Source organism: Apteryx mantelli, chromosome 8, assembly GCF_036417845.1.
Source record: "Apteryx mantelli isolate bAptMan1 chromosome 8, bAptMan1.hap1, whole genome shotgun sequence".
Lineage (NCBI taxonomy): Eukaryota > Metazoa > Chordata > Aves > Apterygiformes > Apterygidae > Apteryx > Apteryx mantelli.
The window spans coordinates 13,493,938-13,518,593 of NC_089985.1; the positions used below are offsets into that span (position 1 = coordinate 13,493,938).

The 24,656-nt window shown below is 38.1% G+C and overlaps 1 protein-coding gene across 4 annotated transcripts in view; it reads left to right on the plus strand.

Moving 5' to 3' along the window:
* DNM3 (dynamin 3) overlaps window positions 1-24,656 on the plus strand; it is a 194,806-nt gene that overhangs the window by 110,535 nt on the left and 59,615 nt on the right. For all 4 annotated transcript variants that reach the window (XM_067300695.1, XM_067300694.1, XM_067300693.1 and 1 more), the window contains 2 exons: window positions 12,625-12,734; window positions 23,695-23,806. In XM_067300695.1, coding sequence (XP_067156796.1) covers window positions 12,625-12,734; window positions 23,695-23,806 — 222 coding nt within the window. The remainder of the gene's footprint in view (window positions 1-12,624; window positions 12,735-23,694; window positions 23,807-24,656) is intronic.

A 24,656-nucleotide genomic window follows, 5' to 3' on the forward strand; every position in this document is an offset into this window, starting at 1 on the left:
TCCTGCACTGTGAGTCGTTAGTGTGATTGCTGAAAGTCCCAGTGATGGTGATACATGTTCTTTGCTTCCTTAGTTGCCAACAGGAGCATTCAGTAGGTCTTTCCCCATGTTTGGCATAACGCTTACACCAATATATGTGTTCTTGATATGAAAGATAATGCTTTTCCAGGTATTTTCCTGTCTGGTTTCCTGAACAACAGCATGAAGATAGGTCAATTTTCCAGTTATGTGTATTATCCCGCTAAGTCTCTGTTAAGTCCTAATTTTGGTCCTGTTCTTTTTAGGAAATGGATACAAGAGTTGTAATTCTGTAATTGGCAACTTTTTTTTTCTTTTTAAGTAGTGCTGTATTTGTGCGGATGCATGCATGTGTGAGGGCAGTGATGATTTTCTTAGAGTGCAGAGTAAGTTGAGAATTTATAGGCTAATGCAAATTTGAAATGCATTCTTCATGAATCTCAGCACCTGAGATCAGACAATTTTTGTGCTAAATGATCTTAATAGTGAAAGAATGCAGTTTTTTTCTTTTCTTTTTTTTTCCAAATAGCCTCTATAGTTTAAACTCAGAGAAACTTGGTATTCCCTAACAATTATTTTTGATTAAGGGCCATATGCCTGTTACTATATATAAAATTTTCCTCTGTTTAAGTGAGCATAGAAAAACTGTTCTTAAGGAAATCCCATGAAGTGCTTCTTGTCAAGATGGTTTTGTGTCCCACGATTCTGAAGGGGTCTGCAAGTTTGTTTATGCCCACTGAAAATATCAGAGGCTGCTGTCTGCCCATCTTCACTTCCCTGAAGATGAAGGTTTTGAAAGAAGACTGCAACATATGGTTTCAGTCCCTTTACAGTGACTTTCTCTGCAAAAGACACTATCTGTAGTGGTCTTTGTCCACACATAAAATGTGTGACAGAAGTGTTCTTCATGTTGCAGTAGTTCCTATTTTTTTAAAACACCTCAAACACCAAATGTCTTCAGCAGGAGATCAGAGAGGTGAGTGGGGAGATGAAACTAAATGCAAGAAAAGCAAGGGTAATTTTGATTCACCTATAAAGATGCTGTGCAACTGCCAAAGAAATTTGACAAAATTTGTATTTTTTTAAATGTTGTTTTAATGTTAATTATGTTTAATTAACATTAAAAATGTTTTTTAATGTTAATTTCTGTTTCCAATTTTTAAAATGTTAGTTTTCTTTTCCTAGGCTAAAGTGTTTTTATTCCCTTGCCTGAATTAGTCACCCTCTCCCCACTTTTAAGTGCAATTTCAGATTGAAATGTGTTTGAAGGGTTCTGTTTCCATTAGGCAATATGGTTTTCTTTCAATTTTACATTTTCTGGGTTTATAATGCTTGATTTTTTTTTTTTTGAGTAATGACAATAGTTCTGTAATCCATTTTATTTTAATAGACATGCATTTGGCCTTAAGTCTATTGTCATAGACTTTTGTCTGGGAGTTGCTAGTAATTACATCATTTGGTAATTTATTAATATAAAACCCTCATCATTTCAAACTGTTTCAGCGTAATATATTATTGGACATCTAAAATTTAAACTTCTAGCCAATCTAGTTTTTATAACCTTTGGAATATTCTCAAAGGAAAATAGAATGTTATTTCAGCAAAGCAAATGAATTGAGAATATAATTAAAACATACATTGAATTTGGAGAATGTAAACTTCAAAAAGGATTACTGAAAATTGCAGTGCTTACTAGGATGTTTAGCTCTTAGGCAGATTTCGAATATTTTAAGTGAAAGTTCTATCTCAGCAGTGTATTTTTGAGTCTTATGGGGGAGGGAACTTTCAGAAATGTTTCCATTTCCTTTTTTTCTGTTCTGTTGTGTTGCAGGGGCAACGTTCCATTAAGCTCCCCTCCCTGCTCTGTGTCTCTGAAATGAGTGAGAGAATGTTTGTCTAAACTGTTGCGCTTTATAATCATGTATTACTTTAGGACCTGTTAGAAGATTGTCTCTGTAGAGATTTGTTAGGAATCACTGTGTGTGAAATTAGTTCTTTGACCACTAATGAGACAGATTATACCAATAAGGCTTCAGTGTATGAATTCAGTTTTGAAAATCAGTCCTAGAATGAATTTATATGTGGAAAAAGACAAAATCTTGGGTTTTTTAGTGCTCAACAGCTTGTTTTGCTGTTACAGATTCCTTACTGAAACTCAGGTTTGTACCAATATTTGTAAATTAGCTGTCATCTATACTGGGGTTTTTGTTGCCATGATGCCTCTTTCACATTGAAATACTCACAGTATATCAGTGTTAGAAAATAGTTGTAGTATATATTATTTTCCAGAAACATTTCCTTGTTGGTTGCAGTATCTGTAAAATCTAACGATGTTTAGGAGTAACGGAGTATATCTTTCAAAGCACAAGTAACGAGTAGTAGGAGTGTTTTGACGTAGTGTTTAAAAAAAAAAAAAAAAAAAAGGAATTTGGTTTCCTGCCCAGAACTTTGACTGTCTGGGAATTCAGTGCTGTATGTCAACGTTATGTAGGATTAGCATATGTACTTTGGAGTGGCTCTTTACAAATATAGTGGTGTCCTGCAACAGTAAGCCCAGTGTATTGATAGCTTACAATATTCTGAGTCAGCGTTGATGAAAACCTGTATTCTTGAGGAAATGGTGTTTCCTAATAAATACTACCTTCTTTCAGAGAAGCAGAGGTGTTACCTGTTTCATATAGCGTATGATTGTTTATTATAAAGATCAATTGTTTTTGCAGGCTTGTTTCACCTTTCACATGTCAGTACACCATTCTTGTCTGTTCTTTGTTTGCAATAATGTATTTACCTCTTGCATTGACATTCTTGCCTGTTGTTCTGAAGTTCCTGGGGACTTTCTAAGACAAATGTTTCATAGCTTCTTTGAAACAGCTGACGTTAGGCATGTATAGAAAGTTCTGCTGGAGAAAAATTGTGCTGTCATCTTGGTTATTGACTCCATAAAATATTGTTTTCATAAGATCACTGCAACAACAATATCTTATCCAAACCTCAAGTTACAAATTTTTAGAGAATGCTGGAGATGCTTCGTACAACTATTTTGATTATCAGTTAGACAATTTTCTTAGTAAAAAGCTCTTTCTAAAATTGTGTTCTTGGGGAGTCCAACTGACTGTATGTTAACAGAGGTGATTAGGTGAATGTCGATATTTATCATCTTACCACAGTTTCTAGTCTGAACAACTGTGTATTTGTTTTGTTTTTTCCTTCCTAACCAAATGGCATTGAATAAAAGAGGATGTTAGGTATGATCCAGAAGAATGCTTGGTTATAGGAATCCAGGCAAGAGAGAACTGGAATTCTTTGAAGATATTGTTATTTTATACAGAGAAGAAATGACATATTAAAATGTTATAACAAGAAATGACAAGGTTTGGTGCTAGTTTGGATTAGAAGAGATACAGATAAAAGTAGAAGAATGGTTAAAAATAATTTTTAATGATTTGTGAAGGTATAATTTTCAGATAGTAAGAAGAACGTAACTACAAGATTTTTAATCTGGCAGTCACAAGTTCTCATCCACCATGCAGAAGCAAGGGAAATTCCTTACTGTCAGGTGCTGATGCTCTGAGACAGGCTTTCATTGCCCTGTTCCTCCACTCACTGCTCACAGTAATGATGATGGAGTCTCTGGTGACTGAGATTTTGTGGCTTCTTTGCTGGAAATTAATCTGGCAGCCAGAAATGTCACAGATGTCGCCTCCGAAGGTCAGCTCCCCACCTTCCTCTGGTGCCTCTTGCACTGCACAGTGGCAGTCCTACTTTGTTCATAGGCCTTAATTGCATCAGTGCATGATCTTTTTCTTAGCAGAAGTCTGTAGCTGTCACCTCCAATGTAGTGGAACTAATACTACATCACTGAAAATTTGCTTTGAGTTTATGCTTGCAAAGTTTCATTGGCCTGTTTCTTAGCTATTCACTCTTAGCTATTTGTTCTACCTTGGTCATAGAAGATAGCCTGGGATAATCTGTTATCTGGTAAGCGTTGTCTGCTCTGGACTGCCTAACTGGGCCTGCAGGAGAATTGCTTCAGTGCCAAGTATTTGACAGTTCTCTGGCTTTGGCGTTTGAATATTATCCTGCCACTCTGTTTCAGCAAGGGCACAAAGGTGGCATATATGGCATTTACAAAGATGATCTGTCAATAACTTATTCAAATTCTGCAACCACACAAAAGGGTAGTGATGACAGTTGAGCTGTCGTTGTCGTTTCTGTTTGAAGATGTCTCTTTCATTCTAGAGGTGCTGCTCTAAGCTTCCCCAGGCCGTGGTACCTCCTGCTGACCTCTGTCTGAATTCACCATCTGTCATGGTATTCAGAGAGAGCATGTGGCCAATGCAATAGAATTTGTCCCTACATTTCAGTTGTGCATTGTTAAGGTGTGTTGTAAGCTTGGCATACTTTTCCCCTAGGGCGGTACTGGAACAGAAATTTTGTTTTCTGTATACTTCTGCAACTGAACAGCTGTGCAGCACGGTCAAAATATCTAGCAATGTGTTGAGTGTCCTTCATTGTACACATGGGCACATAAGAAAAACCAACATACTGCTGTCAGGAAAGAGTTGATTGTGGGCAGCAGCACTGGGATGTTTTGATTTAATATAGAACATCTGCAGATTGAAAACTGCTAGGTTTGTCCAGCTCCCCTACACACGCATCCCAGTGCTAGAAGTTGTTAGTAGTCCCTAATACTGTGCCTAGCACTGTTTGGTCATTTTTTAAATGACAGTAACTTTACAGAATGCTCTAATGTTTTTGCTGCTCTTCTCTAGCCCTTGATTGTTCATGATTATCTTGATTAGTCTACCAACATTTTTTCCGTGTTCCCATGCCCATCCTTGTCAGGTTCCTTTTTGTGAGTTCAGTTACTGTTCAGTGTTAACTATGATAAAGTCTCCAGTCCCCACTTGAGTTCAAGTCCTTTTTGAGACAGACACTGTACATTGACAGGAGACCTGTGTCTTGAGAGGATTACAGTCTAAGATGATTTAAGGTCAGTTTGAGGAACAACTTTGGCTACAAACTTCAGTAGTGTTTCAGTCAGGGACAGTTTCATGGAAACTGTTTTTGATAAATGTTTCTAAGGAGGCTTCAGTCTAACAGCCACTATTTCTGAGGGTAGAGAGTCGCAGGTTTTCTTGCCCATCACCACAATTGTTTTAGGATATCTTTAGTCTAATTCTAAAACATTTTTCAAACTCATTCTCTTGAAGATTTGATGGTGTATGTCACTTAGTGTTTGAAGGTAATGTCCTTCTTGATATGAAGAAAAAGTAGTGCTTGTTGCTTATGGTGTATTCCAGTGTTTTTCTTTGTTTTGTTTAATATAGGAACATCCCTAAAGCTACTTATTTTACAAAAAATTACAAATGTTGTTATGATGGACTAAGCAGGTGGTTTCCTCACTCTTTTGTTATAACTCAACAATTTTTCTTTGGTGAAATTAAGAAGCCAGAGTATGTTTAGACATATGTAGGGCAAGGAAGGAGATATCTTCAGACAGTTGTGTCTCAGAAGTTAACATTTTCCATGATCCAAGTATCTTGGCTTGCTTTAAAAAAAAAAAAAGACTGAAACGTACCTTTCAAAAAAATGCTGCTATTAAAAAAAAAAAAAAAAGGGGGGGGGTGGGAGAAGACTTGAGACCAGAAGCTCTGTCATACCAGAGTTTCTCTCGGATGTCTGGAAAAAGTCTTATACTTCTGGGATGCTTTCCAAAATATTTTCAGTGACCATTGCCACAGGCGTGAACTTCTTAATGCATTTTGCAGTAATCTCCACCACAGTGAAATTGATTACTGTCTGAAAGCTCTTAATGATAACAAGTAAGTAGAGCAGTATAAATGCCATGAATTAATTGTGTGAGTGTATTTTGTTGTATCTTCAGGAGTCTTGTAGAGACAGATATGTTGACTCAGGGAAAATCCTGCTTAAAAAAACCCCAAAACTATGCATAATTATGTAATTACATATTTATCATTTGGATTTTAGTAGGAAGGATTTTTGTGTGTACACACACACGTGCATACACACACCTGGAAACAGTCTCTCTCCAGACACTTCAGCTGCTACCTAAAGAAAGAATATGTTGGCTTCTTGAGTTTGAACTTTTCTAGCTTTCATTTTATAGAAACTGAAATGCATTCAAGAGCTAAAGAGTTTTAAGGAATGTCTTTCTAGCAAAAAAAAAAGGGAACTGTAGCAAAGGTACATCTTCTTCATATACCTATCAGGGAATTGCAGGAGCCTTATATATGAGAAGCTGTCTTTTTATGTGCAGATTGAGGGAGGTCAGGAAACTGAACATACAGCTAAAACTTGTAGGTTCTTTCACTGTTAATCTAGTATGCCTAATGCTGATGGTTATTAGAACTGGAGAGGTTAGCCTGCCCAGACCATCACCTCCTCAAGATTGAAATCTGAGCTCCACTCCTGTTCAAATAGGTTCCAGGAGTTAAGTTTTTCCTTTAAAGAAAAAAAAAAAAGTATATATCTATTAAGTGAAATTGTAAAACGTTCTAATGGAAAGCCTTACCGAGCTGAGAAGCCAGATCTCGCAGGAATTGGTATGTAACTGTTACTCTGTGCCCTCTGCCAGCACAGACATGCTGCACCAAAGCTCTTCATCCTGTGCTATCACTCCCACAAACCAATGTGGTTGTTGGAGAATCTGCAGTAGGTGAAAAATGAAAACTTGAGCACCAGTAGAGAAAAACAAGCTGTTGTAAGCAGGCTTTGTTACAATGGATAAAAAAGTCAAAGGATAATTCCCCCCCACCTCCAGAGCAGCCACTAGTCACATCTAGGAGAATTTTTCCAGACTGTTAACTGGTTCATCAGTTGGGTGCTTTCTCAGTTTTAAATGCCAGCACCACTTCAGTTCAGAGGAGTTGCTGGCCGTTTTCCCAGACAAGATTTCCCAAATTCAAAATGACCTTTCAAGATCCCAACTAATAGGAGCTAAACAGAGATTTCCTCTTCACCAGAGCCTTTCTCGGATTGATCCCTCTACTGACACCACATCCCTGCAGCACAGAATGGTGAAAGCCCAGCCCTTCCACCTGTGATAAGAAATAGCTCTTTTGAAAGAGGGGCAATCTTCCACCTGTCTTAAATCATATTGCAGTTGTTCTATATTCCAGAAACTATTACACACCTCTGTTTGCTTTTACATCATCAGTGCATCACAGGGAGTAACAGTGAAATAACTTGAATATTTTTCTGAATCAAGCCATTCAGGGCCTGCATCAATACAACGGGATGCCTGTTCAGCCACCCTTCATTATTTAGGGAGATGAGAGATGGACAGTGGGAAAGCCGTTTATCTGGGTACCACAACGTGGGGACTGCTGTGCAGCGGTCAAAGGAAAGAAACTCTTAGAAGTGTTTCACTTCCTTGCTTTGTTATAAAAAGCTAAAGCCATTTAGGAGTTTAAGGCAGGGGACTGGAGGGAGAGGTACAGAGGTGGAAGAAGCATGGTCTTTTCACCTGTAACTTATTAAGTATTTTTTGCCATGCTTTTCATAAAAGAATGTTTATGTATGCGTTGTTTTTCTGCTAAAGCAGCATTGTTCATTTTATAGGCGGTTTAGAATTATGTTTTCTACAGCTGTACCCGGGAGCATGTTCAGGCCTGAATCTCTCATTGCTAAGTTGTCTGTAACAAAGTTGCTTGCCTTGCTTTTCTATAAAATTTTGGAGTAATATGAAAGTATCTTATGCTTCATTTTTCAGAGTATGTTGTAAAGCCAAGTGTGGTAAAGCAAAGATCATTGTGAAGATGCTGTGTGCCTTTCTAAATTGAGAGAGAAAAATAAACTGAAATAGAAACACAGTAAAATTCTCTTGGTTATATTTAAAGTTAGATTATAGTTAACTCTTGGATATTGATTTAAATGCTATAAAAGTTGCTGTGAGACATTATAATAGCTTGCATTTTTATCAGAGGCCACAGAGCAGGCTATTCCACATTGGCAGTGACAGCAGCTCCTAGATGTGAAAAAGTCTAAGGCTTTCCTTTTCAGGGGTAAGCAGGCACATTTGCAGCATACCACCAGCATTTCCTTGCTCTGTTTCCTTTCTCTTCTTTCTTTAATGCAGATCATGGGCTCAGGAGGTTCACAAGTCGCTGCTTCTTGTGTCTCTTCCTGTCTGTAAAATGGGGGTAATGATCCATGGATCTAAGAGAGTACAGTACTGTATAAGATCTCCATGTTAGTATTATTTTCTGCCTCTGGTTCTTAACAGCTTTGTAAAGTAGTTGCTTGGCTTTGGTGTTCCACTTGCACATTTTAGCACCCTGATTGTAGAATACCTTAATCACATCCTCCCATCACCAGCTGCTCCACAAAACCAAGGTCTAGCAGTATGCCTGTGAGACAGGTAAGTGTTAGGCAGAGTTTCTGATGTGGAAACAAACACAGAATAGTGCAGTGTCAGTCTGGAAATCTAGTTCAGAGGCAGAAACACCAACCTCTTTATCTGCTGCTCCCAAGCTTTAATTCAAAGCTCCCTTCTTCAGTTTTTGATTTTAAGTAGTTGGCTATCTTGCCAAACCTTTGACAGAGGTGTTTCATGGATACTGATATTTGCTATCAGTGGGCAATAATTATTCTTGAGTTGTGCTTTCAATACAAACAGTGTGCAGAACAAATGCTGCTGTAAAACACCCTCTGTCGAACTTTTTTTTTTCCCCAAAGAGTCCAAAGTGTGGCCTGCACTTCCAGCTGCGAGCCTGATTTCTTTGGATTTGTGGTCCCCAGAATTAGCATAAACAGTTGTTTTTTTCTTGGTGTCATTGCCCTTAGATTGAAAACTGATGTTCTAAAAGGCATTAACAAATGTTCAACCTACTGGCCTAATTCCCAGTGATTTGATTGAAAGGGCTGTTAGTCCAATGCTCAACCTCAAATCCACCTTTCAGAATCTGAGGATCATATATTTTCATTAACATAAATCCCTGCCTGAATTTTGGTTCCATGCCTCAAGATATAAAATGGAACAGAGTCCTGGATGCTGCTGTTGTGTAGTAGCCATCTTGAAGTGAAAACCGAAAATGAGAATCATCTTTGATAACTGGAAAGATGACATTTGACAATCTCTTTTCTTTGAAGTGAAGCCTTTAGAATAATTATATTACCCTTATAACCCAGTTAGCTGAAATCAGGTCCAAGGTTTCTTATTCTGCTGTTCCCAGGGAGCCTACAAAGTTCCAAAAGCAGAGAGAGAAAACCTAGATTTAAATCACTCCAGCCTCTGGCTGAAAATGAGATCGAATTCATTAGATTTGAAGTAAGTACTGGCTGAGACCTTTCTGGGGGAGGGAAGTTACTTTTGAATTTTTTTTTTTTCATCCCTTGTGCCATTTTGGACTTCAGCAGTGTTTATTTTTAGTGTATTTAAACATTGCAGAAGGAAGAGGCAGTTGTAATATGGCATATTTACATCGTGCTGTCAGTTCCTGGCAGCACATTCGCCTGTCAGAGAACAGAGGAGAGAACTAGCCCATTAAGGATGTGAGTGCTACTTATGCCCACGAGTGGTGAAACACCGTCTCAAGGGTCGGAAGGCCTTCCCAGGCTAGCAGGTTGGTTTGTTTTTCTAACGTGTGTTATGGGGATTTTTTTCATATTGAAGAGACAGAACTGGTTCACGCCACCTCCCCCTTTTTCCCTAGCTCCTCTACAGTGTATAGAAAAAAAAGAGAAGCCAAGTCTCTACATGAGATCAGCATGTGCTGGTTTTTCCCCTCGTGTCTTGCTTAAGCTCTCTGCCCCGTTACAAAAATAAAGATCTATAAATAAAAAAGAACAAATGCTGAGGGGGACAAACTGGACCCACAGTTATGTGCATGTCGTCACTTGTAGAAGTGTGCCTAGCCCCATTCCTCCCAGGCTTTGTGCATTCTCCGTTTCTTATGCTGTCAGCCTCTCAGGATGGGAAGCATGCACGGATACAGTCCCGGCTGGAGGTTTTTTGGCCTGCCAGAACATAATATTAATTGAGCTAAGGCTGAAATGATGTTGGGTTCATCTCCTGTTCAGATGATATATTAGTTCGTGCTGTGTTTATATTCTTTTTTTTTTCCTCTTTGTTTAAAGAAAATGTTGCTCTTGATTTTGCTGCCACACTTGAATGTTGCAGTGGGTGTGTAATACCTTTCTCCTGGAGCTAAGCGGTATTTAGGTCTGATCTCTTTATGTGACATGCTGTGTCTGTTGTACTTTCAAATATAGGCACCCTATGATTTCCCTTTCTTGGAAACGTGCTCTGTCTCAGTGTGTGGGTAGAGGCCATGTAAATAAATACCAACCACATCTTAGCCTTCAGTAGGCATTTCCTTTTTCCTGGTGGCTACAGAAGAAACACTTTCTCACAGTTTGGCATGAAACATTCATAAAACTTTCCTGCTTCCAGAATTTTTGTTTAGACAATCAGATTCTTGGTATAATTTTTTCGTTGGTTCTATTTTCACACTTCTGTGGTTTCTTGATTTATCAGTAAACAGTGTCTGTCATCAATTCTTATATTTTTGGTAATAGAATAAATAAATGATTATAGGCAGATTTTGTAATAGTGAAAGGTAATAGTTAAAGAATAAAAATTAAGCTTATCTATTTTTTTCTTAGTGATGGAAAGAATTAGTAACTTATCAATACCTCTGCCAAAAAGATTTAAGTTATAACCTGTCTTAAATGCTTGAAATATAGAGCAAAGTATATTACCATACGGTCCAGCTTTCAACTCAGAAATATATGATTTGCTTTTAATGCAAAGGTTAATACGTGTTCTCCTGAACTTACATGCTACGAAATTTTATCAAGAGTATGTCACGTAGGCATGGCAGCAAAACAAACACATTGTTGCCTTTTGAATGCTACAGATACTGTTTATATTATCGAAACAGGTCTACTGATTTTGATTGATGTGACCTGTTTTGATAAACAGATGGCCAACTGAGCTTTTCTACAAGGGTCTTTGAAATAGGCTTTTCCTTCTACTGAGACTTGTTATAAAGCTGTCTAGGAAAAAGAGACATCACTGGACGTGTCACTGTAATATTTTTATAGTTTCACTCTTATGTACGTTCTCATCCAGTTTAGTTTTGTAATCTGAAGCTTAGTCAAACTGAATTGCACCTGCTCTCATAGTACTCGTATCTCAAAGTCTAGCTAGAACTTCTTCCAGTTCTTCACAACAGAAGATACTTTATATATTTCTTCTGGAAATGACTGGGAAATATGTACTGAGAAAAATGAGTCCTAGTTGGGTTTGACCCTTTTGCTCTGTTTTATGTTATTGCTTGTGTATTTCTTACTGGAGCCACCCCACATAAGTAATGTTCATGTTCATAATTCCTCGACAAGTGCAACCCATGCTGGATTTCACAGCTAGTGCTGAAGATGGCTAGAGGGAGGACAGTCTGTCTGCTTCATGTTGGCAGAAAAGGGACTGTGAAGGAATCTTGAGCTTTCCAGCCTTGGTGACCTTATTGAACTTCCTTAGAGTCGTTGGGTAGCCAAATTCATGAGAATCTCAAGCTATATTTGGTATCTGCTGCACAAATTCTAGGCCATAAATCTTCTCCCAACTCCATCACTGCCACAGTAATGGTACAAGCCTTAACAGTACCTTAACAACCTTTAAATGTTGTTAAACTCTGTACTGTGTTAGTACCTTGTCAGTAATTTTAGCATGATGTACAAAACTAAAATGGTGGTATGAGGATGCAAGTGTTGCCGCTCTTGTCTTTAGGAGATCACTTTTACTTAGCATAAGCCGTATTAACAGAGCAAAATGGAGAGTTTTGCTCTGCTTTATTCATCAGTGAGAGGACTTCAAGGAATGTTGATGCAATGAGAATAACTAATAATTTTAAGGTGTTACTAATCCTTAATTTAGAGTCATAGGAAGCAAATAATGTAGAAAAGGTAAAATTACACTGATTGTGCTGTAAATGAGAAAGGAGTTAACTGCAGCAGGAGTGAATTGGTCATTCCTGCTATTTGGGTGATGAGCTGGTAAAATCAGAATATGTTTTTGTTTAGGTATTACCACACATATGTATGTAAGCTTATCTATGTATGTAAGGTAATATATGTAAATGGTATATATAAAACCTTGGTTTTGTATGATTTTTACATTTTTAATTGGTAGAATGAAAACTTATCACTGGGATCATCAGGTGCCACCCCTAAATAATTACTCATAACAATCTTAGAGAGATATCAATTTTGTGTCACAAATTACTCCAGTTGTGATAGAACAGTTGTCCCTTGACTATGGATACTTTTATTTTAGTTAAATCTGACCTTTTTCTTTTTGGTATTCAGAGGAATGAAGAAGAAGAAATGTAGGTGCTTAGATTCTTGAGATGAGACTTTTTTACTAGGTATCATCTGAATTGGGTCAGTGAGAAATAGGACTGGAATTTAGGTTTCATTTCTGCTGCAGATATGTGTACACAGGATGACCAGACACTTCAGTCTGGGTTATTCCCTCATGATAGTAAATGTACTGAAGACATTATCAACTAAATAGAACATGCTGATGTTAGGTTTCTTTGAGATGTCTTACACAGTGTTGGTTTAATCTATTTTCTGTAGGAAAAAGAGAAGAAGTATATGCTTCCTTTGGACAACTTGAAAGTGCGGGATGTTGAAAAGAGCTTCATGTCTAGCAAACATATCTTTGCATTATTTAACACAGAGCAGAGGTAAGAAAATATGCTATATGCAGATAGTTCTATGAAAGTTTACCTGGCTGAGCATTTTAATCACTGGGAGTACACTTCTGGTATTTCCACTATGCGGGTGAACAGAGGTCTTGACACCCTTGGTTCATCTGCTTCTGTGCTGTTGCATAATCACGGAACGAAAAGCTAGCCTCCTCCTAGCCACTCATAGGGTGAAACAGCTCCATGATTAGTCATCTAGTTCTTCTGTATGGCTGGATAATCATCTCCTGAGCCTATTCCTGTTTTGTTTGGCATTCTCCTAGGCTTACCAAAACATTCACGACTTCTGTACCTTGTGACCGGATACAGTTGGTGTAAATCACAGAAGCTTCATTAGAATTTTCCACTTTCTCCAGTGGAATGTCTCACTGCCTGTAATCTTGGGAGTCATTCTATTATTTGTTTGAGTTTAAATACAGCTGAATGAAGAACAAATGAGATTCCTCTGCCTCCCTAATTCATTAGAATCTTTGCTTTCTAGTGTTTTGCCTCATACTTTTCCTTTCAGACACCATCCTCAGATCTAAGTGGTGTGGGCACTCCATGGAAGCCTATTCCTGATGCACAGCCAATTCAGATTTCTATGCACAAATAAGTCAAGAAAACACGAAAATGCTTAAAGTCATACAAGTGATCTGTGTGTGTGTGTTTTTTAAACCAAAGGGAAGAGTTGTATTTGCATCTGGCTCAGTGGAATTGCATTTTAGTAGATGAGGTGCAATTTTTGTAAGTTTTTGTTTGTTTGTTTTTTAAGAAAAATAAGTAAAATTACTTGTAGTGGTGACATTCATAGATGTCCTTGTTTTCTTCTTCTCTTATTCTAAATCTCTTCATTCCCTCTCCCCCTTCCATAACCAAAGCTTGGCAATACATTCAGATGTTGTTCAAGATGATGAGGGCTGGATGTTGCTCCCTGCAGAGCCAGCTGTTGTTGCTCCTGAACTGGCCAGAAATAGTCGTTGCAGAAGCGAGGAATGTCCCTCCCTCCTGCAAAGTAAAAGCAAAGCACAGGCTTTCTGGGATGTTCATGGTTTCTGCTGACGAAACGAGGACTAAATGTGAGTCTCTCTCTCAACTGCCCCACGAAGGCTTTGCCTACATCTGCTGACTGCTCAGCTGACCTACATATAGACATTGTCTGCCAGGAGATGCACTTTAAAAGTACGCCTCACAAATACTTGCTGGGAATAAGATTTCAAACACTTGACCACTTGCATTTCTGGAGCACAGAAAAAGCTTTGAAAAACTTATGTTTTGAAAAAACATACATGTTTATCTTCAGATGCTGAAAATTAATGCAATTCTGACTATTTTACTATAGATGTGCATGAATAGTCTCAACATTGCCCATAGGTCAGTCAAGAAAGAAAATTTTTTCCTGGTGGCTCCATGTCAACTTGTACATATTAAGTTCCTTCCATGAGAAATCTTTTAATTTTAGTGCATTGTTTCTCCTTTGTTTGGCTAATGGATTTGAATATTTTCTGCATCTTAAATATTCATCACTGAACTGCTGTGAAAATCCAAGAGAAGTATCCATTTCCCTTGACAAGTCTGGGATTTATTTGGGAGTTATATAGCTGCACATTTACATTTTCACTGGATGTTTGTGCAGACTGCATAGCAAGGATTTCAAAGTGAGATCTCTAAAATGTTTGCCGTAACTGTAATAACCCTGCCCATTTGGGCTGTGAGTAGGTCCTCCAGCATCTGCAGGCTGCTCTAAAAAACATCCTTACTTCTGTATGGACATGCTAAGACATGACAGCACAGTGATAAGATGCCAAGATAACTTTGCCTTGGGAGGGGCTATTTATGAGGAGAATCCCCTAGCTTGAAAGGAGGCAGAACTTGTTCTTGAAGAAATATTTACTGAATTCTAATTCAAACAGTTATTCCTCCATTACTATGAAACAGCTGATTTTTTTGATATTTCTCAAAATCTCCCTTCTGGCATAAATTGAGCAAATCAAGTTCAGTATCATTTTGCTGTCCCCTGCCTCCTAAATTCATAGGCTGTGGCTGCAGTAGCGGGGATATTGGGGCTTGTGTAAAGTGATCCAGCCCTCAGCTGAGCGCTGTGTTCCCCCTACCTATCCCAGATTACTGGAGAAACTGAAACATGGAAATGGTGGAGGTCTGCTGATATAAAGACTCTCATCTTTCTTTTACTTTATGCTAATGTGTTGTTTTCTGGTTTTTGAATATATGGGGAGTTGAACATTCTTACCTTCTAAATTCATGAAATTATTTTCTGCTTTTTTTTGAAAAGCTAGTAAATGAGAGACAAATCAGCTTTCTCTTTTGGAGTCTGCCTGCTGAGGGTTCTGGCTATGGAAACATTTTGCTATTTAAGATGTAGATTATTAAAGAACAAAGGCAAAATCTGCTCTGGCATCCCAGGTAGTGTGGGGACTGTTCTGTATCTCTTTTTTTTAAATTTTTTTCCCTAATCTGCAGAAATTTTTTTCATTGATTATGCAAACTTTCTTAATGTATAATTAAAATATTTTAATATTCAAGCAAAAATCTTTTTAGGAAAAGAATTTTCATAAGCTTGTTCTCTTCTTTTTCATTCCCAGGCCCTCACTGCATAGGTATTTGCTACAGCCATATGTTTCTGATACTGTACATTTCAATAGTTTCCTGGATTATGCACAGCATTTTTTCCATTTATGAAACCTTTCCAGTTGTGAAATACAGTTACCAGGGAAGTCCTCATTTCACTGAATAGAAGGAGAAACCAGCTTGAATTAGGAGGTTTGGGGATAGAGGCAGAAGGAAACTAACAGTATCTGTCACTTTGATTTACTGCAGAAGTCAACAGTTCTCTGACAGAAATCAAACTTGACTTGGTAATGTGTAGTAAATGGAGACTGTGATGATTGATTTCACAGTGAAGATAAATTCTCATGAAATGAAACATAATTGCATGTCTATGAAAAGCCTGTGTTGTGAAATAATTAAATTCTTTTCCTATTACTTTCTAATTAACATTTTAAAAAATAAAGTAAAAAAAGACACACACACCCCCCAATGTGAAATAGAAGTAGTATTGCTTAAAGAAGAAGGGGGAAGGGTTTGCCTGTCGGCAAACTAAATAATTATTTAAAGTTTTTGAGTGGGCCCATGAACTTAAGTTCCATGTACTTTATAGACACCATGGAAGATCTTTGGAGATGGACTCCTCTAGTTTACTTATCTTAGCAGCGCTGGATACTAAAGCAAAGTACATTAGGGCAACTGCCCTTTGGCTCATGGGTCGCTTTTGGCAGTGTCCATCTACATGAGTCTGCCTTTGAGCAGTTGAGGTTGAGCTGCAGGATTGAGCAGTATGTGTCTATACCTAAGGCTGTCAAGAAAGTGAGACGTATTTTGTGTTGACTGTCTTTTTCTCCTCCCCTTCTATCTCCACAGTAGACTACTGGTGAGTCTTTTAGACTGTAAAAGCAATCAAATATATGCAAAATATTTGAAAATAATTAACCTGTAGAAAAAACCTAATATCTGCAGCATTGCTGCAGAACATAAAGTGAAATTGTGCACTTTCACTCCTATGAGAAGTGGAAGGATAGTAAGTATCTAACTGTCTTTCATGTAATCAGAGCATGATGAGGAGAAATTTGTGTAAACAGCTTGAATGCTGACTATTTCCATAATTCCTCACCGTGCAACGAGGTATGCCAGGATGCTGCTCTTGAGTACTGGGCCAATATTCCCGGAGGCCCAGAGCTCAAGGACTGGAGCCAGCTTTAGAGACTCTTGTGAACACAAGGCAATTTAAGGTTTTTCCCTGGTGGGGGAGGAGATGAAAGGCTGGCAAGGTTGTTGTGTAGATGTAGCCAGTGGTTGGGTTTCTGAAGTGGGTTTAAGAATGGAGGAGGGAGGATTTTGTGAGCCCATGTGCTTACATACAGTAGATTCACCTGTAATGTCTGAACTGATGAATGTGTGAGACTCTTGTGCAGAGTTCAAGAACAAACAAAACAAATTCTATCTATCCCAGGAAGTTTACTTTTCTTCTAGGATTTCAGTCTAAACACTTTGCCTGTTCCCCACCTATTTCCCGTAAAAAATTATTTGCTGATTGGCACTTTTTCTTTTAGGTAAGTACTGTAATTTGGGATAAGAACTGTAGTCTTAAAAGTGCCTCCCTTTAGGATCTATGCAACAGTCCCAGTTCTCCCTAGTTAATAAGGGCAAGCAGTCATCATATCTCATGATCTTGCCCAGTGACTCAGAGTCCACATGGCACAATTTTGCTTGTTTCTGTGCTGCCCTAAAGTAATCTTCTGACTTTGCAGTAGAGTAGTTGCACTTTTTTGCTGATTTATTGTGTCAGTAGCACTCCATCCAAATACCACATCCCCTTTAAGCAAGGAGGAAAGAGGAGTAAAAATTATCTTTTCCTAAAGGAGAGAAGAAACCTTCCTTCCATCTCTTCAGGTTTGAAGAGATGAGTTCTTCCTCTTCTGTGGGAGAATAGATTGTACCAGGTAAAGATTTTGAAGTTATAAAATGATAGTAAGCTGAAGTGTTTGTTGAACTGGTGAAGTTTCATGCCTTTCCCACCAATGCTGGGAGTAACAACATATAAAATGAGGAAGAATTATCCAGTGAGGAGTCCCTTATCAATAGCCTTTCTTATGCAGGCAGCTTCTGTTCCTGTTCAGGCTTTTCCTTTCCTGGGAGGCAAAGAAGAAGAAAACAGTGTGTGAAGTCCTCCCTTCCTTCCAGAGGAAGATCCCACCAACTCTCCCTGCTCTTCCAATTCCTACCCAGCCAGTATCCACATTAAACAGAATAACCATGTTGCTTTCCTCTCTTCTATGGTTCTGTATAGTAAGGGGGTGCGAGTAGGGAATTCAAAGCACAAAATCGTTCCTTTGTTTATCTGCATAAGAATTGATCCTTGAGACCTAAATGCACCTTGAGAATTGTGAAGCAGTGTGACAGAATCTACCATCTCTGCATGAGAGATGAGTATTTGGGGCAGGATTACTGGAGAAACAGATTCTTAATCTGAGAAACAAATGAATGCTGAGAGAAGAGCCATCAAAAGAAAATTTTGAGGGCAAACAACAGCTTCTGAATCATGAGTGCACTCCAACTGTCAGGAATCATACTGCCTAAGGAGCTGTTGTTCAGGAGGATCCAGGAAAGTGCACTATGTCTATTAAGTGAAAGGCGTGACAATATTTATCTTGGATGCCTGCTGTCTCTTTCATGGTACTTCCAAATGAGCAACAGCAGATAGCAAACCTTGCCCTATTCATAGGGAACCTCAGCTGCAATCTTCCTGCTCGTAGGCTGACCAGTGCAGATCATCTCCTACTCATTCACTTTGGCAGTAATCTCTGCAGAGCACAACAGTCTTCCTGGACTCCATGGGGTATTTAAGTCGCTATGAGCTTCAGCTAGAAGTTTGGGACAGGAATGCAATTAAACAGGGACTGGGCCATTTTGAGGAGATATGAGAATTCAAGAGCTGGGCCCTGCAGAAATTCCAAAGAGGCCATGAAAGCTGAATGTTGTTCTGGGAGGGGATGGGACTCCAAATGCATTAGAATTTTACGTAAAATTATGGAATATCTTCTTATGGCAGCAACTGGTTAACTGCTATCCATATATATGGGAAATTGGAACAGAGCCAAAATAAAGAGAACTAGTGAAAGGAGACCGGGTCAGAGGAGGTGTTGGATGGAAGCCAGGCTAAGGGAGAAAGCCTAAAATGAGATGTATGTTTAGTTACTGTTTTTGAATTACTAAGAAAGCTAAGCCCCAGGAAGAGCTGGACTGTAAGCTATTCACAGCCCTCTGTTAGAAATGGAAGAATGAGAATCTAATTAAAAATCCCATGAATTTAATCCAGAAAAAAACTGCTGAGTTTTTTAAACAAATAAACTTCTAAGACACTGGTGAATACAATATTTAAGAATAGAAAAATATACAAACCTGAAGAGTAAATGGCCTTTATACCCCAGTTCCATTCCATTAACAAAAAGTTGCTTTTCCTGGGATATTTCATTTTTGTCATCACTGACAAGAATACTTTTTACAATAAGCAAAACATAGGGCCATGGTTAGGTGGTGCAGGTAAAAACTGGCATTACAGAGCAAAAGTGGGTTCTTGGAGAAAGAAACAGCAATGCCAAAGCCATGGAATACATGCGATAGTTATACTGTACTGCAAGAAAATTGACGAAGTGATTGTGTAGGATTGGAACATTAGTGACACTTACTAGAGATACGAATGTGGTGAACATGGGCCAAGTCATGGCTGGTAAACTGGACTCAGCCTGCAGGACAGCTCTACCTTGCTTGCTCCCTGTAACCCGGAAAGGCCACCACTGCCCCATCCAGGGGAAGCAGAGAACTGGAACAGGAGACATGCTCCCTCCAAGCATGATGAGGCTCCGACAGCGGTGAGCAGCTTATGTGTCTGCGTAGCCCCCAAGGCAGGTTCCAACACAGGCTTCCATCCCTTACCACGAAAACGATCAAACTCCCTTTCTCTGGGGAGTTATGGAATATTTTTGTGCCAGTTACTATCACTACTGCAGATTTTGGCCTATGTGATGTTAATTTTGGCTGCAATTCTGTTTTGAATTACATATAGAATTTTAGACACTTTGTTGTCCAGGCTCAGCTATATACTAATCAGCATATCTTCTCTTCATTTTCACCTTAAAACTTTGTGTGTGTGTGTCTGTGTAGACTTGAAAAGATCCCTATACTTCTGGGAGACCGCCTACATGACTTAGATGGTAAAATCCTTAAGTGCTGTTATTTTATGGCATTGTCTCAGAGAGATTCTCTTTGGCTTCTCTGGGTATTCAGAAAAAAAAATTGTTCAGAGACATTTAATTAATTTTAATTAACATTCACATTGGACTGATCTGAAATGGCACGCCTTGGTAGAAAATGTTAGTCATTGCTGTTAACTCATAGCAGATGGCCAGTTTCATTTCTTTAATACATATGATTTGCAGAGCTTCTAGCAGAGCTTTCATATAAGAAAAATGGTGTGTATATTCAAACCAGCCATTGTGTAATTGCAGGTGCCTAAAATGGTGCACTTAAGGCTGAATAAGTAGAAGATATAAAGTGAGTTGCATTCAAGATTGATTATCTTCCTCAATAACGCATGTTTATTTGGAGTGTGTGGATTTTGTTATTTTCTCCCTTTTTCATCTTATGTGGCTAGGTATGCAACCCATATTCTTTATGATTGCATTTTCAACAATCAAAAATATTTAAGAATTGAATCGTTTGTCTTTTTCATGGAATAAAGTGGGCCAGCTTGCATTTGGTTCCACAATTTTGGGTTCATTTTAATTCTGATTGCATCCTAATAAATAGACCGGAAGTTTACAAAAGAGTAATTTCAGATGATAAACACACTTATCTGAAATTCCCGTACACTCCTATATCTTTCAGTCTGTGAGTAGTTTCACTCACTTCAGTGTGACTATTCAGGTTAAATGTGTTTGTGTGTCCTTTGCAGGATTAGAGTTAAATTGGCTTATGAAACATGTAAAAATTTCACTAATATTCTTGTTCTGTAATTACTGTTCAGTCTCTTCCTATATTGGCAGGTTTAGGGGCAAGAATAAATGCAACTTCATTTAATCTTGATTTTTATTTTCTCTGTATATTCAAAAAAATTACATGCGCTTATGGTACATCTATTTCTACTGGATATTCCAGGCCCAACTTGATCTAAAGTGTCTGAGAAGCTGCCTGTGCATACGGTTAATATGTGGATATGCATCACATATCTATGCATGTATATCATTTGCATTTGTAATGTGTGTGCATACAGTGGTTGCCCTTAAACTCTTTCTAGGTTCGCTGGAGATAGATATATAACCTTATCTTAGTATTAAGAAATTGCAAGAGAAATTGTGGATCTTGAGGTCTAACTGTTGAGTCCACTTAGTGAGCAGTTTTGAGGTGCAACCAGTGCAGAGGGAAACCTGCTAGTACTGCCTCCACTGCAGTAGGCAACCAGAAAGCTCTTCGCTTGTGGTTTTCAGTTCAGTTTTATTCCACTGTTGGACCTGGATCATATAGCTCTGCTGTTTTTGTAGGAAATCTAACTTTTCCCTATGGAACGTTCAGTTCTTCAGGTATATGTATTTAGACTATTATAAAACTTGTAGATGATAAATGGGAATCTTCTGTATTTTTCATTCTGGGAAAAAAAGTATTATTTTAATTTCCAGTAATTCAATTATAGATATATTTTCATGTTTGTGATGCTGTACAGGATATTAAATTACAATGGTGAAACTCTACAGGAGGAAGTAGTATAGGTAGATGTAGTGTATACATATAGTTTTGCAGGCAGTTTCCTTGTTTGTGTGTTTCCTTGTTTGTTTCTAAATTTAAAGTTGTCTGATTTCTGCTGTTGAGAGTTCTCCTTTCTTGCTTCTTGGTATCCTGTATTATAGTATTCCTTTTGATGCATAACATCCGATTTAGCTGCTATAGAGATGAGAATGAGAGCGTGACCTCATTGTATTCCATATGGAGTAAATAGGTGAGGACTGGGTAGTAACATTTTGTGCTGATACCTTCAGCAATTTTAAAAAGTGGAAGAAAGAACAAAACAGAAAATTTGAATTGTTTTCAAGAACTTTTTTACAGCTTTCCATAAAATGCCAGCAGATTCCTAATGAGTAAAACATGCTAATGTGTTTTTGTAAGATTCTGCTAGTAACAGAAAAAGGACAAACTCTCTTCAGAAGTTACCTTGGCTTTATTTGCTTTGAAAAATTCCTGTGCCTGTCAGTATTTCTGGAAGAAAGAAAGGCAAAGGGAGTCCATTGGCAAGGGAGCTGATTTAGGAGACATGCATCCATTTACCCACCTGCAAGCTTCCTATGAGTTCTGCCTTAGTGTGCCTTTAGTTCCTCATTTATGCTGTGAGTGAAACCTGTCTTCCTTTGTGATGGTAGGGTAAGGTTAGCTACACTAAAATGGTGGAGTTCTCAGGCACTGCAGTGAGATGGGCCTCAGGTAGCTGGAGGCATCCAGCAGCATGGTCATAAGATGCCCCTAGACCTGAAAAATTCATGATATGGAGACTGGAATCCTGGACTCCTGACTTGCATCTGTTCAAGGCAGTAGGCTAAAATCCCTTTTCCTAAATTGGTCAATCTGTGCAAGTCATAAAAATGTCGAAAAATTTAATATATAACATGACAATCCTGAAAAAAGGTTTTCACAAGCTGGTGTCATGTTGTTTTGCTCTTGCAGATAAGTGTTTTTGGAACTTCCCTATCACTGTGTTTTAGAGCCTTTATTTGCTCTATTGTTATTTTTAGTCATTTTTTCTGAGCGTATCCTTTACTATTTCAGCTTCTCTTTCCTTCACTGTTATAGCTGCCTAGATAACTTAGCCAAAAACTTATCTCAGTAAAAGCTTCTCCTAACAATAAATTAATGCACTTTTCTCTGGGGATTTCATCTTACTTTTCATTTTCATTGAGTCCTTTGCTTTACTCAGTAAACACTGACTCGGAGTTTCACGTATTGTGCGTTCACGTATTTTGAGTGCAATCTATAAGCTTGCTGGTAATACCTGATTTCTCTCTCTTTGGTGGTGGATATATTTTGTCCATTGTGCCATACTGTGGTTTCACTGTTGATAATTTGATGGCTGGCTTCATGGCCTCTTCGTGCTCAGGCGTGAACACCTACTGTTCAGTATCGATTTTTCTATCCATCTGTTTCCTGTGACATCCCCTAAAAAGCATGGCTAGGAGCTGTTTGTAGGTGACATTGCTGATAAGGGAGAAGCACTTCTCTGAGTGGGAATTACATCAAGTCAGTTGTATGTTTGAAGGGTGAAATCTCTCAAGTCTCTGAATCCTGTAGAAATTGGTCTATCCAATACTAATAATGGCTTTATTTCCTAGTTCTACAGTGTACTCAAAAAAATTTTTTTTTTCAAAATACGATGGTAGAAAAGGCCTCTTTAGTTGCATAAAGGACCTCTTGTTGCTGTCTTTGAGAGTTAAATGATCCTCTTGCTAAGGGAAGGAAATAGTCTTGTTGCAATGGAAGATTGATTCTTGTGCATCTGTTGAGATCTAGCAAAATGTGGTTTCATAACCTTTGTCAGCTAAGCTTGTGGCCTTTCCTAAAAAGACTGTTGGCTGACAAATTTACAGCAATCTGTTCTATGTGTGGACTTTGAATTCGGAAACTAATGGCTAAACCGTAAGGGGAAAATCTGTTCTGTTTGTTGGAGAATTTACAAGTACCACCTTCCTTCGTATTAAGTATTTTTTTCCCTATCTCTATTTTCTTCCATTAAGTGATACCCTATGCACAGTGCTTGGGTTTTTGTGATTATGTTAATTACCTGCAATAGGTATTATTTAAATGTATCCCAGTTTTTTTTATTGTTATGACAGACATCAGAGGGTTTTTTTAATCTGATAGGTATTCATTTGTTTTCTTTCCCTTTTAACTGAAGATGTCTAAAAACTAAAAGGGTATATGATGTACTGAAAGGACCTAACATGGAAAAAGATTCCATCATTAATTATCTTGGTATTTATTGGTTACAGCAGCAGTCAGTCACAAGACACAATTTGTTGTCATGTCTTATGTGAGTGTTTGTTCTCTGCATCCCAACAGCATTTTTTTTCCTAAATGTGCCCCAATTTGGCAAAAAGTTGGAAAATTGATTTTAAGTAGTTACACAGTCCTTTCAGATCATTATTTCCAGAGCTCTGCTGTAGCATTCTAAGATATTTTTAAGTTCTCCATCTAATTATTAAACAAGCACCTGTCTCATAAACTATGTTGTCCAAAACAATTACCAAATCATTTCTGATCCCAAAGGATTTTTAATTTAAAATGCTGTGTGCATGATACAGTGTAGTAAAATTCTAGTTTTACAATGTGGTACTCTTTGTTCTAGGAATGTTTACAAGGATTACCGTTTCCTTGAGCTAGCCTGTGACTCCCAAGAGGAGGTGGATAGCTGGAAAGCATCTCTGCTACGAGCCGGTGTCTATCCTGATAAATCCTCAGTAAGTTAAACAGCTCACTAGTTTTTCAGTAGCTGCTGTGTTTGAGTCAGAACCACAATCTCATCATCTGGGAAGACTCTGTGTCTGCAGATATTTCAAGAAATTATAGCCTTCTCATTAAACTCTTCTAGAGTTATTTTAAAATATTCATAATGAGATATTTTAAGATTAATTTATGTGTCAAACCTCAATATAAAAAAAAACCTTTCAAAATATTATCCATTGGTTCTGAGTAGTAAAAACATGGAGCAATTTGGGGTTTCCTGATCTTTATTGTTTCTATTAATGTCTTCTAAGGTAAAGATGTGTTCTGAAGAGTTTATTCCTGCAAGCTCTATATCACATAACTGACAGAAGCATCCAGGCAATCATGTTTGTTTTACTGATTCACTGGATGTTTTTGTGTATGAAACACATGCTAAACCTTTCCGAGATGGTTTTACTCAGCTAATCATAATGTAAAGCAAATTGAATAGGGAACAGAATAGAGGCCTCTATTAATCAAACAGAAAGGAGAGAAAGTCAGGAAATAAATATGCCCAGCAACCCTTTCACATTTTTGGGGCTTTGTCTTTTTGTGTTGTTCTTATTTGTACAAGTTTGGGAGGAGGGCGTTGGTCCTGTTCCTAAAGCCCAGCTTCCTCAAGTGCCAGTGCAGCTGAGGCCATAGCAATATGGGCTATAGCACCAGAACTAAATCTCAATACTGAACACCAGTGTTGCTTAAGCACCATTCAGATATGGCTACTCCATTTGAATAAGATTTCAGTTATGAAGTACCTTTATTACTCATGATGAATCTACAATAACAACGGGGGGGTTTGTTTCTCTACATGGTGGAACTCCCAAG